Source organism: Protomyctophum bolini, assembly GCF_963924005.1.
Source record: "Protomyctophum bolini genome assembly, chromosome: 6".
Lineage (NCBI taxonomy): Eukaryota > Metazoa > Chordata > Actinopteri > Myctophiformes > Myctophidae > Protomyctophum > Protomyctophum bolini.
This window is the reverse complement of record NC_137867.1, coordinates 35202700-35223643: the sequence shown is the minus strand read 5'-3', so window position 1 is coordinate 35223643 and position 20944 is coordinate 35202700. Positions and strand designations below refer to the sequence as shown.

The following is a 20944-nucleotide window of genomic DNA, read 5'->3' as shown; positions in this document are numbered from 1 at the left end:
GAAGGACCAGCAGGTAAAACTAGTTTGTTTGATAATGAGACTGAGAGTAGGCAGGCCTATGTATAAAACAAAAGGAAAAATAATAGTTAAATCAGGTAGGCCTATTATGTAGGCCTACCTCTACAAAAACAAAGCATTAAATATCATTACTCAGATATTGTATATTGTATTTGTCTCCATGACAATTTCGTATCTATTTGTAAGTAAACTAGGGCTAGGCCAGCTATTATATAACCTATAGCAGCCTAAAGTAGGCTTAATATGCATTTTAATGATGAATATCTACAAATCAGGTTGACGACAGCCTGTTCCCCACTGCTGTATTAGAGCAGGATTTGGAAGAGGCCATGTATAAAAGTGTTCAGCTAAAACAACTTTTTGGACCGAGCAAGCTGACCACACCTGGGCACAACTATTCTGACAGACCAGACCTACAGGCGGATTTCATTATAAGGAACAAGGCTTTTGAGCAGTGAGCTTCATTAATCATTTCCATTACTGTTGTTGTTGGTCACTCACAAACAAGGTAGTCTATCTGTAAAATAATAGGCCTATTCTTTTTAAGGAATTAATAACTTAAGGCATACATTTTCTGATTTTTCTCATTGACAATTTATTCTAAAGGGATTCAACAGGTTGGTTAAGGGAGCACTTCAATGCTTTTTAACCATATCTTCATATAATTGGTCCAATGATTACCATTTCTGTCTTTGTCTCACTCTCATCGGTGGGCTGTGGACAGTTCAGAAACCTGCCTATCAATGACATTATCTGGGGATTCCAATAATGGAAACTACATCCTTTCTCTTCCTGGAAACTTTGCATGGAAAAATATAATCCAGTGATGACCAAATGACCAAACTTGCTGTTTACAATTATGTAAAATGGTAGGCAAGTTTCTGAACTGACCACAGCCCTCCCCTACAGTAGACAGAAATTGTGCCATCTCATAATGAGCATTAGTGAGGACCACTTTTATATGAAGATAGGTTGAAAAGTTCAACCAAGAACTCATGTGAGGTTGTCGACTTTGCAGTTATTCAAAGGGAGAAGAGGCAATGAGACAATTCCAGTTTGAGAAGGCTGTAATCTGCTACTCCAAAGCCATGACTCTACAGCCAAATCAGGTATTGTTTGTACGGTTCTGTAACAGATACACCTGACTGTTTCCATTGACAATAGACATAACCAACTAACTCCAAGTTGAGCTTCATGCTTGGATGCTCATGACTCATACAGGAATAATGAAGAGGTTATTGGGTCCTAAATATTAGGTACAGCGATCTTTTTAATTTCTATTGCATAATCTACCCTCACCCCAACCTCAAAACATTGCTACCTTTTATAGTTCTGGTGCACATTGCAATGACAACATTAGTGGTTCTCAAAGAGGGGTCCAGGAACCTACAGCGTTCCTCGAGGGGTTCCAAATGTATGATTTCAAGTCTGTAACTCTGCAAGTGTACAAATGTAACCAAATTAACCCGTAAGGGTCCATTTGGTTCTACACTCTCAGAGTTACGGAGGTACTTGAAATAAAAAGGTTTGAGAACTGCTGTTGCTATTGTCCTGCATTGTAGAGCCAGTTCTATGTGCGACAGGCAGAGGCATATCTACAGCTGTGTGACTTCCAGTCGGCAGCAGCTGGTTACAAGCATGCCAGCGTCCTGGAGCCTGGGGATTTCCACATTCGCATGGCCTTTATCTATTACTTACAGGTCAGTCTGCTTGGATATTTCTTAACTCCTCTCCTTCAAACATCTAATTCTCTGTTGCAATTCTGAATTGTATTTTATGTGTATTCTATTATCCAGAGCCTCTTTCAATGACTGCAAGAACAGAATAAGATTAGATTAATAAGATTATAGATAAAACTGCTTAGCTTCAGTCAGCTAATCAGGCTAGGATAAGATTAGACCTTTATTTATCCCCAGGGATACATTCAGGTATCATAACAGTGGTTTCTGCAAGATTGAAAGACAGGAGTAAAGTTAATGTGAAGTAAAATAAACATGATAAATTTACACCCCTTGACCAGCAACATTATGAGAAACAAGAGCAAGGATTGAAGGGTGCATGGAAGCCACAGTGGCTAATGCTCTTCTATGGAGTTAATTTAGTGTCTTTACTTTTCTCCTGCATTGTTATATTGATTATTTAGAAATGTTGCAACCATTCAGTGCTACTAGACATAAGAAAATCATGCTATGCAGCTAAACTGCTAAAGAAAATGTAAAAAACAAACAAAAACAAAACAATAATATGATATAATGTTGATTTGATTATCTTCCAATTTGTCCTCAGGGTCAGTGTTTGTTCGACCGGGGTTTGTTCCTGCAGGCTTTAGAGTCTTTTTCCAAGGCTGCTGAGTTGAAGCCCCACTGCAGAGCCTATCAGATGAGACGGTGATGGTCTTCTGTGCCTTAATTGTCTGATTTGTCTCTCTTGCCAACAATTGTTCCAAGTACTCCTCCAGTACCTCCACATTAGGCCGTTGCATTGCGATCTTGTCTTGATCAATCTTCGTTAGCAACCTGGTCGTGGCACTTCGAACTGCTCCCCGTAATCTTTTGTTTCTTTGTATGTCCACCATGGCTGGTGTCTGTGTATTCGCTTCTTCATTCATAGATAGATCTTGTTTAGATCTCTCTCCCGGGTTTCGGCACCAAAACTTGTAGCGGTGCAAATACCATCAGACGGGACAACTTCTTGCTTGCAATTAAGATTTCATTTTATTTCCTATACGGTTTAACAATACTAAAAACAGGGGAAAGGGGAGGTGGAACAATGTTGGCATCAAGTTCAAGGTCAACAAATCTCAATCGAATCTGAAGGCAGAGTGTCACTTCCTGCCTATAAGCACTCACAGCATGGGCTCAATCCTACTGATTAGGGATGACACTAGGTGTGAATGGTCATTGTCCTATTGTCTTAATTCTTTAAAGTGCTGTAAACAGTGCAATTCAATTAAGCTATATCACAGACAATATTCAACACCGGTCAGCGCCATTTTCATATAGCAGAAACATGTCAAGGACTTATATGAAACTTATATGTTAGACATATATGTGGCATATGAAATTGGACCCCCTGAACATATATGTGCATATGCACTTATATTATGAACATATAGATAAGCTCCAGTGGGGGCTCCAGGTCACCAAGGCTTCTCTTGGGCACCACTCTGATGTCATCCCCGAATCTGATTTGATAAAAAAAAAGAGGCATCATTAGTTCAGATTTCAGAAGCAAGCTACAATGCACATCACAATTTGCGTCATGTAATCATGACGTAGCCTACAATACACTATAACGTATCATTCTCCATTCATTGTCAATCTGAATTTAATGTTTGTGTAGTGGACAGACATTAAAGCTGGATAGGAGGGGCTGTATCAACAGCTTTATTTCATTTAAATAATATCATTATTACTTTTTTGTCTACTTGTGGGACCGCCTCAGCTCCGTCAGCTTCCCATTCACTGCTGCTCCCAGCATGCCTTCATTCTGCCTTTGGTGGCTTGGGAAAACTTCTTTGATGTGGCTTCTACATATAATCAAGGAAAAGGCGATAATGAGAAGACAGTGGACCCGATCTATAATTTAGGCATTTAGCAATGTAAATCGCAATCGCTCTTAATCCAGAGCGATTTACATTTAAGCAAGAACAAAACATGGCAATACAAAAAAAATACATGCTCGAAGTCAACTAGAATTCAAGCAGTCCAATTATCTCAGTGGAAGCACACTAGCCCAGAATATAGAATATATTGGAAGTAGCTGCGATGAAGAAGTGAGCAAATTAAGTTAGGCTTTTATAATTACCAGGTGCTATACGCAGTGCAGATTTCTGCAATGGGTGTCATCACTTACCTGATGTTTTCTGAGGCTGATTTGAAAACTGTCAAGTGGCTTGGGAAGCCGTGCAACTAGTCCTTCATTCAGTCTCTCCATTTTTCCTGTGACCATTTTCCAATATTGGTCTCCGCCAATATACCCTCCATTCTTTTTAACTTATCCTCTCGCTTTTACTTTTCTTAATGCTCTTCTTGATTGTGTGCATATTTTCATATGATGCTATAGTATTGTGTTGTCTTGTTTCATGTTATCTACTAAACATAGACACAGACAAAGTTGTTTGTCTATTAAGCAATCATCCAGCAATCAATGGATGCTTTTAGTTTTGTCTTCAGCCAGCAGGTGGAGCTACAGACACACATATTCATAACAGCACCATGACAACATTTCAGTTAATGACATTAACTTACTTAACTACTTCAACTGAAATAATCCTTTCTCACACACGCACGCGCGCGCGCGCGCGCGCACACACACACACACACACACACACACACACACACACACACACACACACACACACACACACACACTCTCTCTCTCTCTCTCTCTCTCTCTCTCTCTCTTTCTTGTCATTTATGTTGCAGCCTTGCCTGTCTGACAGCGCTAGGCCGCTACAGTGACTGTCTGCAACTGGTGACTGATTGGATTGAGTCTGACTCCCAGACTGCAGACCTTTACATCTTCAGAGCCCGGCTGTACCTGAAACTCAACCAGGTCAGCCAACAGTCTCACCAAATAAACATCTTCAGTTTACATCTGATCATATCTTGCCTTTATTGATAGTCCACAGTGTAGAGAGACAGGGAATGAGAGTGAGGGGAGTCCACTGTGATAGCACATTTCTAGTTGTCTTACTGTAATGTGGCTGTTGAAATACAGGTCTGAGTCCATTACTACACCAATATTTCTGGATTGATTTATGATTAGTACTGATTAAAGACGAGCGCTGACTTTAAATATTTTTTCCTTAGCTGAACATCAGTATTTTCTACAAAATTCTGACACATGCAACCGTTGATTTGTTCAATGCACTTACCCCAGTACTTGTATTAGACTATAGCCTGGTGATAGGGTTATGCAAATCTGTTTGTCGTCTAGAGGCTACACATAATTGAACATTTAGTTTTTCATTATCTCTGCGACAATTTATCCTCTATCCAGGTAACCCAGTGCTACCATGATGCAAAATCAGCCCTGGCGTTGAACCCAACATGTCCAGAAACCATCGCTCTGCTGTCTCAGCTGGAGGAGAGCAGTGAAGAGGTCAGGCAGGAGGCAGTCAGCAAAGCCCTCTCTGGGAGGCTCCCAGAAGCTCTGTCCAAGATCAACACAGCCCTGCAACACCTGCCTGAGAATGAACGTTACTACCTCTTCAGGTGATCCTGTCCATGCATGCACTGCTAGCTATTGTATTGTCCACATACAATTCATGTCTTCAATGATTGCATTTTCCTATATAGAGGGATTCTTTATCGCCGTTTGAAAGACTTCACAGCGTCCATTGAGGATCTGGTCCTGGCCATAGAGTTGAGTGAGCAGAAGGTTGGACACAGCCTCCTGCAGGAAGAGCCAAGAGCCGTGCAGGAGGAGGCCCGGGCCCAGCTGGTGCTCACCTACAACGACTTTGCCGTGCAGTGTTCCTCCAGAGGGTTCCACCCCGAGGCGACACTGCTCCTCAACAAGGCCATCCAGGAGGAGAAGAGGGAGAGAGGCCTCTACATGAACCGAGGAGGTGAGAAGAAGGGTGGATGATGGAGGGTAGGGCATTTGGCAGTATAACAAGAGATGTTTATGATAGATTTATGATACATCGCATGATGTGTCCCATCAAATTGTGGTCGAAGAAGGTGACACAGACTACCTGCTGCTCACAAATTTTGTTTATCTGAGAGCATCTGCTAATATTAGTACTGTTGCTATTACTATTCTCAATTAATATGATCAAATTTTACCCTCAGTTATTTATTATTATTTTCGATTCTCATTTTCATGTGTGTGTGTGTGTGTGTGTGTGTGTGTGTGTGTGTGGTCTAGATTGTTTCTTTAAGCAGGAGGAGTGGAGCTTTGCGCTGGCTGACTACCAGCAGGCAGAGGAGATGAGTCCTAACGACCCGGCCATCTGGGCCAGACTTGCTGTTCTCCATAACACCATGGGCTCACACAGCTTCCAGGAGAGGTCAGACACGCACACACACTGACGCACGCACATGCATGTATATGCATAGACATCCACACATATAGCCTACAGACATGCAATATACGTGCTACATTATGCACGCACGCACGCACGCACGCACGCACGCACGCACGCACGCACGCACGCACGCACGCACGCACGCACGCACGCACGCACGCACGCACGCACGCACGCACGCACGCACACACACACACACACACACACACACACACACACACACGCACGCACGCACACACACACACACACACACACACACACACACACACACACAGAATAGTGCATTTAGGTAAAAGTCCAGCACGTTTCAACAGAAGGTGCAGTAGTGGAAGGGCTCGTTGGTGCTCAACAGGGACAACTTATATCAGATATAGAATAATACCTAGGCACTTCAGGAGAGACTACCCAAGTAAAACACCCGTTTGACTCTGAGGAAGATGCAAGTCGAAATGTCATTCATCATCCCCGTATAGTAAATACGTGCAGATCAGTTGAGTGTTCCTGTGTTTTATTTGGGTAGTGCCCAGGTATTAGTAATAAGTGCATTAGGAATATGTGCACACGGGGCATCCGGGTGGTAAAGTTACTGCCCACAACTGAGGTTCAATTACTCCACAGTGCCCGGGCGCTCCAACAAACACAATTAGCTGTGTTTGTGGGTGAGTAGCTGGTGATCATTGTCACATTCATTAGTGACTCCTACATATTGAAACTCCTACTCGTAGGGAGAGTAACTAGTAATTGCGTGTTTCCAGCTTATATGCGTTATCCCTTCAAACTCGTCACTGTCAGGTGAAGAGGAGGAGACATGTGCTTGTCCACACCCTCCCAAGACTGAGCAATTACTGAAATGGGAACAAAAAAGGAATTTCAAATACTGGAATTATGAAAATATGTAATTTCAAGCAGTACATCTTTCTCTTGCAACTCGCGTCTTGTATTCATATACATAGGCGGTTCCAGGAAGCAGCGGACAGGTTTTCGTTGGCCATCAAGTACAATCCATGTGTCTGTCGCTACTATGAGAACAGAGCCAAGGCCTTCCACAAAGTACTCAACCTGCAGGGGACAATGAAGGATACCATCAGCACACTAATATTGGATCCCGCCAATGATGAGGTACCGAGACCTTTCAAAAAGTTATGGTCAACCGTTATCCATAGTCGGATCGCGGGGGCAACCCTCCACCAGAGAGCTCCAGACTTCCCTCTCCACAGCAACATTAGTAACTTCGTTGATCCTAGTGATCCACATGATTTATTTGTGTCTACATGTGTGCATGTAGTTTGATTCTGTGAATTTGTATTCACACGTGTGCACAACTGCACATGTATGTATGTTTTTGTGTGTGTAGGCGCTCACTCTGCTCATGAGTCTGTCACCAGGATGCACTGTGTCAGACATACTGTCTAGTGAAACAGGACAGACAGTCAGACGTCAGTTAATGGAAAAAATCCAGCCCTGCCACTCTCCAGGTTTTACCACGTCAGGATCAGATGCTGGCAGGTAGGTTGTTAGGAATTAACTTTAAAAAATGAATTTAAAAATGGTATACATCTTTTCAAATAGTTCCTTGCGATTGTCTTCTAGGTTTATTATAGTGGCTAAAATCCAGAGCAATAACGCTCTTTTATTATTCACTCATTTGTCCATAGACTGTGCAGTGTTCTTGAAAGGATGGCAGTGGCCAATGAAGACACAGAGTCAGTCAGTCTGACTGCCAATCAGAAGGTCATCTGAGTCAGGGGAGGAGACCAAGCCATGTGTGAGACAACCTAGAGCCAACAGGAGTTGCACAGGCAGGTGAAGAGCATTTTTCCACAAGAGTAGAGGGACATTCTTATACAGTCCTAGAAGTGGACAAAGATGACCTATATTAAATAAAGTAATTTCTTCAGCTCAAGATGTTATTTATTAAATAGGTCTGTGTGTCTCTCTCTCTGTGTGTGTGTGTGTGTGTGTGTGTGTGTGTGTGTGTGTGTGTGTGTGTGTGTGTGTGTGTGTGTGTGTGTGTGTGTGTGTGTGTGTGTGTGCGCGTGTGTGTGCGTGTGTGTGTGTGCCTGTCTGTCGTTCGCTTATCTCAAGAAAAGGGGTGCAGTGTTGAGTGTAAAGCGCTTTTTCAAAAGCAATACATGCAAAGTCGATGAAAAGATACAAATCCATGCAAATAAAGTCATAAATGAGAGTGGGTTAACACAAAAACAAAAAAATAATTTCTAAAATACATCCGTAAGCCGCAATGTCCAAGCACAGAAGAAGATAAGATGATAATGATCTTCCGCTGAAAACCCACCTTTTCAGACTCCATCATGGCCCGTAGCACTTGCCCTAGCCCCTTAGATAGCACTTTATGTAGACTTAGATAGCATGTTATACAGACTTATAGCATGTTACGTAGACAGCACTAGAATTGCATTTTATGTAGTCATAGCACTTTATAGTACATGTATAGTATAATATAGTATAGTTTATATATAGTTTCATTATATAGATACTCCACTGTTACGTTCTTAGCTTACGCATGTTTCATGATAACTACTTTTTATGTTTGTGATGTATGCCGCATAATTCTTGTTATTGCTTAATGTAAATCGCTCTGGATTAAGAGCGTCTGCTAAATTTTAAATTGTAAATTGAAGATGAAGATGATGAAAAAGCATACAAAATCGACAATTTGGTTGCTCACAGTGAGATTTGCACTCCTTACAACACCTAGCATCGGCCATGTTATTTTGTGGCTGAATAGGCTCTCTATAGCTCTCTCTCCCCCTCTCTCCCTTGGACCCATAAAAAGAAGAATCTACATGTATTAATAATTCTTATTTTATTGTCCAGCAAGTGGCAGTAGAGACCCAAATTTACTATGTTGATACTTGGTAATAGAAAGTGAATGGTTTGTAAATGTGATATCCACCATGAAAAGAAAGTTGCACTACTAGAAGGTTAGGCGTGTAGAAATGTAAACTGTTATATGACCAGTGGGTTAACCAAGTCTGATTGTCTAAATGACAAAGATTGGTAGGACTAGGAATGGATGGATGACCAGGCAGTCATATTGTTAATTTGTTTTTTGGAACGCTGTAAATCAGGCTGGAACCCAGGCTACTCATTTCCCAAAACAGAGGTAAATTCTAAACCACATTTTAACCAGTTTCAACCTGGAGTCACTATTTCAAGTATATAGGTGAACATATTAAATGTAATGCATTTTGTTTCCCACAATCTTTTTTATGTGGTATGTTGTGAGCTTGTACTGTACATTTTCACTAAATATGCATGTACTTTGAGACTTGCCCATATGCATTGCCCAAAAGTTTGAAAATCACTACCATCCATAATCTAGTCCCCATAAACAGCTGTGTACGCCTTGCGGAGCCATGAGGCCCCTAGGGCAGGAGTCTCCTGTTCCTGTAGTGTGAGGCCCCTAAGGCAGGAGCCTATCTATGTATTTTAAGGCTCTATATTTTAATCAATGTGAAAACTGAAAAGAGGGTGGAGGGGACAAAGGAAGGCATCACAGTGTCAATTATAAATCAAATGAATTAATCAACCCATACAATATAATAAACCAGTAAATTACTACAGTGCATAATGCACTGCAATAAACCTCAGGAAATAAAATCAAACAATAAAAAATAACCAACCACGATCAGTACAAGTTTGACAATAAAACAACAGTCACCTTGTTCCCCTTCCAGCTTGGTGCTATAGGTTTGTGTGACCTAGCATGTCCATCAGTTAATTGAAAACAATACAAAACCATTAAAATAACATTCCACCAAAATGCATTGTAGAGTTGTGTTTTCTGGTGATCAATGGCAACTCACCTTGTCCTTCCAATCCTTGTCCTTACCAACTGAGGAAGTCAGGCAGAGATAAAACCACAGCTGAACTTGATTCCAATCAATCTGATGCTCAGCAGCTGGCACAATTCTGTCTCTGCATTGGTAACACTGTGAATATACATAAAAAAAATCACACCTGTGTGAAGTTAGTGGTGCAACTCCGTGTGGGGGTTCCTGGGGGGCACACAGGAACGCACCCAGGGTGCCGGCCCGGTTCCGGCGAGCTGCCCCGCGTCCGAAACGGTAGAGAAATGGCTACTCAATAAAAGCATTAACTGCGGGTCCATTACACTGAGTCTTTGCTATGACCCAGCCGGGGATCAAACCTCCCAGTCTCTCAGGGCGGACAATCTAACCACAAGTCCACCGAGCTGGTTTTTAACAGCTGTACTGTACTGTATATAAGCATACAATCTACCTTAGAAACAGTAATATGTTTGTAAAATGTAATAACTATTACATATTGTTTAAGTAATAACAATTTAAGTTCTACTTAAGGTTTAGTACTGGTTGTTGTTGTTATTGTCAATGAAAATTTGCTATCAGATCATCTCTACTTGGTGGTATATACTGTAGGAGAGTGTTTTCTAAAAGTCAGCTGACCCTTCTATGTATACTGACAACAACTGTGGCAACAGCTGATAGAGAGAAAGGAGTTGTACAGCACTCACAGATCTCTTGCCATAGAACGTACCCAAACTAAATACTGCAGCGCAAACATTCCCAGCATACCATGCATATATTTTTGTTGTAATTACTACCGTGTAATGGTTTCTTTCTGTTTAATTGAGTCTAATGAAAGCTGATCTTCTTAACTCGGTCTGCTGCTGTTTTCAGTAGCCTGTGAAAGGCATGCCAAATATGGAATACTGGAGCAAGTTCTCTTCCACTGGTAACGAAAGTCATTTTTTTTTATTTGTTCAGATGTATTTCTTTATTATATTTAGATACCCACCAAGATTCCATTCAGCCGTGGAATGTAGGTGCAGACGACCACGAGGAGACGACCACGCTCAGAATGTTGTCAATCACCTTGTGTTGACACTGCTGTTCTGCAGTGTGGCTGGGCCGGACTGGGCCGGGCCGGCCCCTGTTTCAGATCCCTCAAACTGTGTGTATCTGCTGTGCGTGCGTGCGTGCATGTGTGTGTGTGGGCCTCGGACCCTCAACAAAGTGGTGTGGGACAGACAGTGGTCGTAAAGGAGCTGAAAAGTGTTTCACACTTGTGCAATAAAAGGCTCGGGTTACCGTCCTGTCAGGGATGGAGAGGCGCAGCCAGCCAGGACGCCCAGTGGCCCGCCAGGTTTCTCAGCCCAGACAAAAACACCTTTCTCTGGGCACAGGAGCTGGTGGCTTGGCCTCGGCTCAAAACATTCCCGGTGGATGGGAGTTTCATTCACATATTGGCCTTAGACTGTTTTGTCTATAAGACGCGCAGAGCACGTTTGTAGTCTTTGGGTAGTGTTCGGGCAGGTGACGTGCGGCAAACGCACACCCTACGTCCTGCTGAGGTGAAAGTGGAATATGGGATACCCGGGATTGGAATTGGATTAGTGTTGCTAGACGGGGCCAAGCAGAGATTTTGTCAATGGCAAACTTCTGCTGAGTCCGTATCACTGGACTGTATTATTATAATGACTGTACAGTATGTAGTCATTTTAGCCCTATTTACTGTATGTAACCAATTTGAAGCATGAATAAGTTTACACCAACAATACAATTATTTTATTTTCAAACTGTGAACAAATGTTCACCAAACCAGCCCAGTTAAAAATAGCCCTCGCAATATATACCAATAAATAAGCAATATATACATAAAGATTTTAGCAAAAACAATATAGAATCTCAGTATTGGAAAGTATGTGGAAGGAGAACAGTGCTAAAGTTGCTTGGTCAGTGAACAGGTATTAATAGACAACTGTACACCTGTTGCCTCGGAAACATTGTCAAGGTGTAGGTCCGTTTACCGGCCAATATCTAGAGCAATTTCTACACGGGTCAAACACCTGATGCACCAGATGACATGTTTGGCACCTCAGGGATACATGAAGAGAGCGAAATGAGATTTTTACAGTCTCGTAATTCTCCCAACCGCATAGTTCCTCTCTCTGAGAGAGGGAGAGATTGAAAGAGGAAAAGCGGAGACGGGAACAGAGAGAGAAAAGGGAGCAGACGAAGGGTCTCTCTTGAGGAACATTTCAAAATACAATTTATATATTTTGGAGAGATAAACCATCTGTTGGTTTGTGCTACTCACAAATTTTCCAGTCAGTTTTACTGGCTTGACTCTAAAAGAAAAAGTCCTTCTCACTGTGTTCTTAGGTAGGTTCTTAGTGTCCTGATGTCTGCACAGGCAATTTAGATAGACATCTATGTCCTTATAGGGTCCTCTGATGGCACGGGAGTCTGATTTGACCCTTGTTCTTGCCTATAGGTTCTATAGCCAACGGCAGAAACCAAGTTTGTTTTCGCCCACTGGCCACAATAGCTGGCGGAGTCCAAAATTCACCAGCCACCGTCATTATCTTATACCAGCCAAATATGATTTTTGGAATATACATAAAGAAACCTCCAAATGACAGTAGATTGTCTGCCAAAGTGTAAAGTAGACTCACCAGCCACAGCAAAGATTTACCCACATTTGGCTGATGACTGTTAAATCCTCTTGTCTCTTTGCGTCTTTAGAATGACGTCTTTCTACGTTTGACCAGCCAATATGTGTGACCTTAAGTTTAGAAGTCCACTTGTGACCCTGAGGGGTCACTTCCAGCCATTCAACTCCTTGAGCTTTCTTATGGTGTTTCCTTTGATAGGTGTAGATGGAGGGTCGTATAGAGGTAGAGTCGGGGTGCTGCTGCAGGTTCGGAGCGTGGGAAATGTCCAAATGGTCCGGGTCTTTTTTGTCTTTTTCATCTGCTTGTTCTTCTCTTCCTTTGAAGAGCCGGGGGACATAGACTGGTAGTATGCAAAAGAAAATAAAGTAAGTCATATTTGATCATACTACAGTTATAAGTTAAGTTCAATCCTGAAAAGTCATAGTTTGGCGCACCCGACATAAACGTTATAATAACTGTGGTCCTGCTCTCTGTTGCACAGTGGGTAAAGCCTGCCAGTGTTAGCACTTCCGTTCCCCACATGGCACTAACATATACCAATGGTAAGGGTTTCTATTAACATTCGAGTGCTACATGTATAGGGCGGTGATGATGTCAATTTACATTTTACCACATTAACTCTGGCGTCCCCATTTTAATTTGAGGCATATGTCATAAAGAACATTTCAACATTTCTTGAAAATCTACAAGCTACAACATCTACAAGGTGATTTTCGAATAGCTAAGTATAAAATAAGTTGTTAAGTGGTACAATATTTTCCAGAGTAAAAATAAATAAAAGTGCAACTGGCACTATTGATCTCAGTGTTATTTTCTGCAGTTTAGCCCTGCTCTGAACTGCATGGATCACTGCTGATCCTACTAACACGTCGAGAGTGATCGAGAGATTAAAAAAGGCATCACATACACAGCAGCAGAGTGTGTAGCAGCTGAGCTTGGCTGCGTTTCGTTCCGTCCCAGCGTAACGATTCTTTTTGGGTAGCAGCAGCACGAAGGACACAGCCAGCGACAGATGATAGAAACTGTGGACATAGGCATAGTCCCATTCCTGTATTGAGGAGAGTGACAATTTGGCGAATCAGTGGACAATGCACTCCATAAAAAAGCATTTTAAGGCTTTCACAACTGGTGCCAGATCTTAAGATATCTATACACACTTAAATGGTCAACCTTCTCAGTAAGAAGTTTTAAATTCGATTTACTGGCAACGTTATATTGTAGCTGGTAAGCTCTTTGGAAATAATGTTCCTGTAAATCCTGTCCCTGATTTACTTGAATTCTATGTAAGGATTAGCTCTGATGTGAGGAATGGGTCGATAGATACAGACATGCAGTACACACTTACCTCAAAGTAGAAACGCAGCATTAGAGCCAGAGCTCCAAAACAGCATCCTGGCCCCACCTGCTGTGTGTACACACTCTTCTCTGGATACACAGCCTTAATCTCCTTCATCTTCTGGAGCTGCAATAACAGACAACAGTTGCTGTGTGGCCTGTTGTTCCTGTACAAATGCAACCAAATGATTCATTTGGTTACATCTGTACACTGAGTTATACATGTAAACGTTTAATTGAGGATTTCACTGGAAACCATGGAATAGATATTCCCAAATGGTCCTCCTCACCCATTTGATGGTTATGATGAAGACGGCTGAACCAATTGGTCCAGCATATATTCCATAGCCCCAGCGGTCCTGGTATATCCTCACAGCAATGGACAACACTCCAAACATGGTTATACTGGAACGCTTTGGCTCATCAAAGTCTCCGAGAGCTGGGACATGGGCCACAACAAAGGATAGATTAATACAATAGGATAGACACAGTGTATAAATGATGACATTAAAATGTCAGACCTTTCTTTTGAAAGGAAAATGTGGTCTCTGAGACCATGAGCATAAGATAAACACAAACAGTTCCTTTGAGACGTGAGGTGAAGTGTGTGTGTGTGTGTGTGTGTGTGTGTGTGTGTGTGTGTGTGTGTGTGTGTGTGTGTGTGTGTGTGTGTGTGTGTGTGTGCGTGCGCGTGCACGTGCGCACGCGGGTATGTGCGTGCATGCAGTGTGGGTGTGCTTATGTATGAAAGCCTGATTAAAAAGCACCTCTGAACATATGTGAGAGACTGTGCAGACACGACACATGCTAGTATCAACAACTGCTCAGTCACACTGCACACAGTTTAAAGAGAATGCAAGAACCACAGCAACAACTGTGCAATCCTCAGCCTTAATTTAACTCTTCAGAGTGAACAAATATGGTTCCATTTGTACACTAAATTAACTTTGAGATTTTACAGTAGGATTTTACTGTCTCACCGAAGAAGAGGTACTAGTATGACACATTGGATGAACACTGTTTGTTGAAAGGATCAGACCTGTTTCAGTTACTTAAGAGTCCCTTTTGACAACTTGCCCACTTACAACACAGCATACATAGTCATATTGTTGTTATGTGCCATTCTGTATGTTTCTACTCACCTATGAGAGTGACCCACATAGAGAGAGCAGTGCCATATACACTGAAGTATTCCATAATGTCATACTGCATGAAGCACAGGAGGGAGAGGCCTGGACTGTCACATGCATGGTAAATCTGTTGCACAACAGAAAGCTTCAGGAAAAAGTGGCATATACTGTAGGTAGAGCACTGCAGCAGCATAATAATATCAGGGTTTTATGTAATTGCAAAATGTGGGACAACACCTCAAAAACTCAATCATAAAGTTTGTAAAGTAGTTTTGACAAATTGCAAAAAACTAACAAATAAACAAACTATTATATATTGGCAAAAATAATAATAAAATGAGACATTAGCTTTGATACACTCTTACAACATTTTTGCCCTCAACTTCTTGTTTATAACCCAAAATGACTGGAGATACAGGTTTTGTAGCAATTGTAGAAATAATAGATCTTAATTGTCAAATGTTTAAGCGTGTTCTAATCATATTATATATAGTGCCTACTCTTCCTCATGCCCACCTATATCCTGTTACCATCTCATTGACACAGTGACAGTGTTCTCTCCCTTTCCATATGCTGGTGGGGCTTACCGCCGTGAAGAACATTGTGAAGAAGTAAACCATGGCCTCCATGTGGAACCCTCTCTTGGCTGCCACGCTGGCTGCAGGCAGAAACACCAGGCTACTGATGGTAGGAAGCAGCAACTTAGCGATAAACGCACCCATGCTGGACGGCTGGCAAATACAACAAGTCTTATTATTATGTGAATCTCTGCAGGTGGGAAGATATTAGTAACCAATAACCAATAAGTTATAGGACGATTATTAACAGCTGAAGATTTGTAGTACAGCAGATATCCTCAGGTTTTCAAGTCCTTGTGAATGTGAAGTGAGTTTAGAATGAGACTGCGTGGACGGCACATGTGCACTCTTGCATGTGATGAACACACGGTCAGCTGTCTTTGTAGGCCCCTTTAAAGTTTAAATGTCCCCCAGCTAATCACACAGGCATGGTCCAGTCCCAGTGAGGCCTGTGCATCATCGCTGGACAGCTGTCTGCATAACATGAGAGGGGAGAGAGAGACTGGGAGAGCTAGTGCTCACACATATTTGCAGTGGTGAAAGAAGTACTCAGATTTTTCACTCAAGTAAAAGTAAAAGTTAGTTACTTTCTACCACTGTATATTTGTGGAGTCTTACTCTCAAATGCCTAGGTCAAATTATGTAGTTCCCATAATTATACTTCTTAATGTGTTTTATCCTGTTTGTACCAAATGGGTGGTTTTCAGTGGCATCAAGACAAGACAAAACCGATAGTGTTAGATAGATTGTCACCCATAGAAATGTTATAATTCAATCCAATGTTTGCCACAACTCTTATTGCAAACACCAACAATCTAGTCCCTGAGAGGGTTGCATAAAATGTATTATTTTGCAAATGCTATTCATAGGGAAACAAGACCGCTATCCCTTTTAAACAAAGTGTTTGACTGTAATCTGTTGCTGTTTTACATTTCCTGCTAATAAACTATTCAATCAAACAATCAATCAGTAGGTTTACGGACACTTTGCAAGTCAATAGGACTCTTGCAGAGGTGGAATTATACACAGATTTCTGTTTCTTGTGGCAGTATAATGTCGTAGTCACATTAAAGTGAAGGAATTCTCCCAAAGATTAGTTTAATGATAGATGGTAAATATTTTTGGTGTGGAAATATGCCCTTCTCTAGCTCCATTGGAGCAGTAAGTGGTGTGAGTGGGTAAAATCATAGAGTTGAAACCACCAAAAAATGCCACTTCTTCCCATTCGATATTTTATCTCTCAATGAATCACCCAAACAAAATATTTCTGGTTTGTGGGCGATACAAACATCCGTACATGCAATTTAGCACTTAACTGATAGATTGATCATTTGTATTCTTGCCTCAGGAGTGCAATTATACTACAGCTTGATATGTTGCAAGTTATAATAAGGAGTACACAGCTATCTGTACTGTACAGTACTGTATAATTGTATATCATATATGAGTGCACTTTTTCCCAACTCCTTGTTATTCTTATGAAGAAGTCACAGAATAAAATCATTCCATGTTAGTACAGTTTTGACAGTGTAAAATGGACCCAATTGGACAAGGGTCATTTTTAGACTTTTAATTCAATTAAGGATGGGGATTTTTACTGTGTACTGTACATTGGCGTCTCGGGAGGGACAGCAGTTGGCCTCTATAGCCCTGCCCTCAGCTGTTTGTTGCACCTGCCCCGGCCTTGAGGCATGGGACAACACAAAGGCAACAGTGTCATGGAGGGAGGATGCCCCCACCACGCCTTGTTGAATGAGTGAATGTGTAACCTGAGCAGACCGTGGACATCACTCTCTCTCGGGCCCGGCCCAGGGGAAACCCTGCGGGCAAAACCTGCCCTCTGCCGGTGACGCTGCACCTTTATGCCATCTGTACTCCGTTGTTTTGCGGTGTCATGCCCCGAAAAGAGCAGATCCACAAACTCACAACACGTAACAGATGCGATAAGTTGTGAGCTTGTAGATCAGCTGTTTTCGGCAGGTGTCACTGGGTTGTACAGTTTTCTCAATTTTGAATACAGAGTCGTTTGTTTGTTTGCGCATGCAGCAGGGGAGGGAATGTGGTGATCCCCGCATCCATTCCAACACATTCTAAATGTGGGCCATACCAAATAGGAATGGGAAGCACTTACGGTATCCATCCATCCAAAATTAACTGTGTGTCTGTCAATGGAATAGCAAAACATGCTTGCTCATGCATGCAAGAGCGAATACTGGATTATTGCCATAGCCAAGGGTGGAAACCGATTGGAATGAATGGGGAGTGGGCTGACCCAACCCCTGCCACTGTCCCCCAACCACATCCGTTCCAATAACTGTTGGGCAACAAGGCATCAGGACTTGGGTTTTGGAGTGTACTAATTACCCCAAAAGTATTTAAACACATATTTATATTCCTGCTTATGAACCAAAATAGCTATCTTAACAAATTTGTATATTGTGTTTTTGTTTGTGTGTATTCTCCATGTGTGTGTGTGTGTGTGTGTGTGTGTGTGGCACGTGCATGTATATATGTGTATAGAGGAGGGTATGCACGTGACATCATCATCATACCCGGAAGTTATGAAGTTATGTGTGAATGCCTACTGAGTGGCAAAAAAAATAATACTTTCTGGCCTTCACAGCCCATACATCCAAACAGAAAAGTCCTATCTGATTGTATTAATCAATGTTAAACGACGTTAAACTCACTTTGCCACTCGATTTGCCATTGACTTTATGCATGCGGGAATCCTGATATCTGTTACACATACCCTTTATTATTTAGGGCCTGTTGTATATCTCTGTATTATGTATTGTACGGTATATGCCTAAGAACCTACGCCTGATTTACACTTAGTTGCGTCACGTTGTGAGCTTGTAGATCGGCTATTTTCGGTGTGTGACATCACATGCAACTAAATATAATGCAGGCTTAAATGACTTCCACAGGGAGTACAGCAACATCTTTCTACAGAGTGCAGAAAAATGTTCTGTAGTTCCTTTCACCTCAGGACCCTTCAGTGTAAACATGGGTGTGCTAGTGTGGGAATGCAGACCGGGCTTCCTGAATGCATCTGAATAAACACTGGGCTTCCTTTTGATTCAGTAATAAATAGCCATGTCCTCTGCCCCCTGGGCCTGCTTTTACAAATAATTCGAGGGCAGTGCTCAAGTTTCAGCCCAGCCAATCACTCAGGACAAGAGGTGGGATCGGAGAGGGGTGGGTGAGGCGTGGATGGTTGTATATAGTCTAAGATGAAGTTGAGATATATAATAATTGATTCCCTCTAAAGAGTCTTGTTTAGCTTTAAACCTTTACAGTCTGTATCACAATTTGTTCTTCAGTGTATATAGGCCTACATATGATATAACTTTTAGATAAACCGGAAATCACCAATTATGCAAAGTATTCTAGACATCTCAAGATGTGTAGCAGTGCACACACACACACACACACACACACACACACACACACACACACACACACACACACACACACACACACACACACACACACACACACACACACACACACACACACACACACACACACACACACACACACACACACACACACACACACACACACACAGAAAATACTTTTGCTAAGGAGGAAAACAGGTTGCATATCGGTGGATTTTTGTTTGTCTGGTCATCTGTCTGTTGATGTGTCTGCCAAACAGTCTACAGCCTCCCTCCCTCCCTCCAGAGAAGAGTACCAGCCTGGATGAAGCCGGGCAAAGAGCCAAGAGGATGTCAGTTTTATGATGCTATCTGCTCTCCCCAGCTGAAGACGACCGTCCGCTAGTCACTCGAGACACGTGATCCATCAACAGACAAAAATAATCTATCGCTACTGGGCTGCACTCAGCTGAACCTGAAGTTTTTATTTGTCAAATGTGATGTTTGTCAAACTTAACATTAATGTATTTGTATAGCCTATATCATAATGACCTATCAAGGACAGGCTTGATATTTACTGTATATTGGTAAAATCCTATTAACCAGACAAATGCAAGCCAAGTGATTTTAGTTTCACACGCTCTTTAGAGGGAGTGAAAATGGATAATGGTTTTCTTTAATTGCGGTTCTTGTCTGTGTGTACCAGCCCTGTGTTTCCAGACTTGTTTGGCACACCGCAATTGCGCACAGGCGCGCGGATCGACACTCAGTCACATACACACACACTTCTCTAGTATTGTTAAGACCTCTGCGACACATTTCCCTGGTATTTTGGGGGCCTTTTATTGGTGGCGCTGGAAGAGAGGGGAGCCCATACCTCTCGTCTGGCAGACTGTGTAGTTTTCCCCTCTGAACTATGTCTATCAGCATATAAATCTGGTGATGGCGCGGAGCGTGGGTCTGGAGCACGGCAGCGTAGCGGAGCTAATGCAGGGAGCAGACGCACAGGCAGCGGAGCGGAGAACATGTGGCTGGTGGGGGCAGAGCAAGCAAGCAGGAGGGAGGGAGGGGGGTGAAGCAAGGAGACAGAGAGAAGCAAAGGGGGAGAGGCAGACGACGTGGTGGGCAGGCACGGTGGTCTTCAGGCGTTCGTCTGTTCTCTGCTCTACTCTGCCCATAGGTTGCTCTGAGTCTGAAGATGGAAGATGCGACTCATACTCGAGCCAGAACCCTCAACCTCATCTCATGTATTATTCTCGTTCCTCTTTTAAAGTTGCTTATATCAATCAGACCCATAAAATTGTATGCCTGAGTTTTATTAGAGAACTAAAAGAAATAAAGAGTCCACCTGCGTCATGCAGTAATTCTTTATAGACTGCTGTAACCAAATTGTATTGCAGACCAAAAAGAAAACACGAAACTGTTGCCTTTGAAATTAAATTGCAATATCTTTATCTGACTTAAACTTGATCAAACAAAAAATATAATTCAATTAAATAATCAATACACTTCAAAATACAAATGTTACTGTTCAAACTCTGAGTTTTTCCTGCAACACAAAGTTCCTTTAAATGTCTCCAATGAGTCACGTATCAAAAAAGTAATCCAAAGTAAAATTGTAGATCTTCTATTTTCCCAAAAAATCTATTAATCCATAATTCATTAAATAAATTCCTCACCCAACCTTGAAGTCGCAGGTGGCCCCCTTTGTCCAAAAGCTCTGAACTGATTCAGAGCTAAACCCTCAGAAATGTTCCTTATAAGAAGCTTTTCTTCTTCCAGATCTCAACGTTTTGCGGCCCCAATACTCTGTGGCTTATTACTTTCTGATTATGGTTTAGTATTTGCCTTAAAGTCTCTTTTGCAAACCACCACCAAACACTCTTTTTGATAGCCTACCTAAAATGGATCCCCGGCCGCCTCACTTCCTGTATTTTAGCTGTTCCTGGTACCTCACTTCCTGGAACTATTGCTAACATTCCCGGCTGTCCTTTGGCCTATTG

At 42.1% G+C, this 20944-nt stretch overlaps 2 protein-coding genes across 2 annotated transcripts; one reads left to right on the top strand and one right to left on the bottom strand.

Moving 5' to 3' along the window:
• Window positions 1-391: 391 nt before the first annotated feature.
• Window positions 392-7795, top strand: LOC308316983 (tetratricopeptide repeat protein 16-like; the record flags this gene model as incomplete). Its single annotated transcript, XM_080765773.1, has 11 exons — window positions 392-472; window positions 1037-1127; window positions 1581-1718; window positions 2305-2405; window positions 4446-4575; window positions 5023-5237; window positions 5322-5593; window positions 5896-6037; window positions 7009-7174; window positions 7410-7561; window positions 7711-7795. Exons 2-11 carry the CDS (start codon window positions 1059-1061, stop codon window positions 7793-7795), a joined length of 1470 nt encoding a protein of 489 aa, XP_080621899.1. The 5' UTR covers window positions 392-472; window positions 1037-1058.
• A 3955-nt stretch (window positions 7796-11750) lies between these two features.
• On the bottom strand, window positions 11751-16150 carry mymk (myomaker, myoblast fusion factor). Its single transcript, XM_080766022.1, has 6 exons — window positions 15568-16150; window positions 14993-15107; window positions 14141-14289; window positions 13861-13977; window positions 13423-13563; window positions 11751-12855 (listed from the first exon to the last, which is right to left on the bottom strand). The coding sequence occupies exons 1-6, from the start codon at window positions 15700-15702 to the stop codon at window positions 12661-12663; spliced, it is 852 nt and encodes a 283-aa protein (XP_080622148.1). The 5' UTR covers window positions 15703-16150; the 3' UTR covers window positions 11751-12660.
• Between the last annotated feature and the right edge of the window lie 4794 nt (window positions 16151-20944).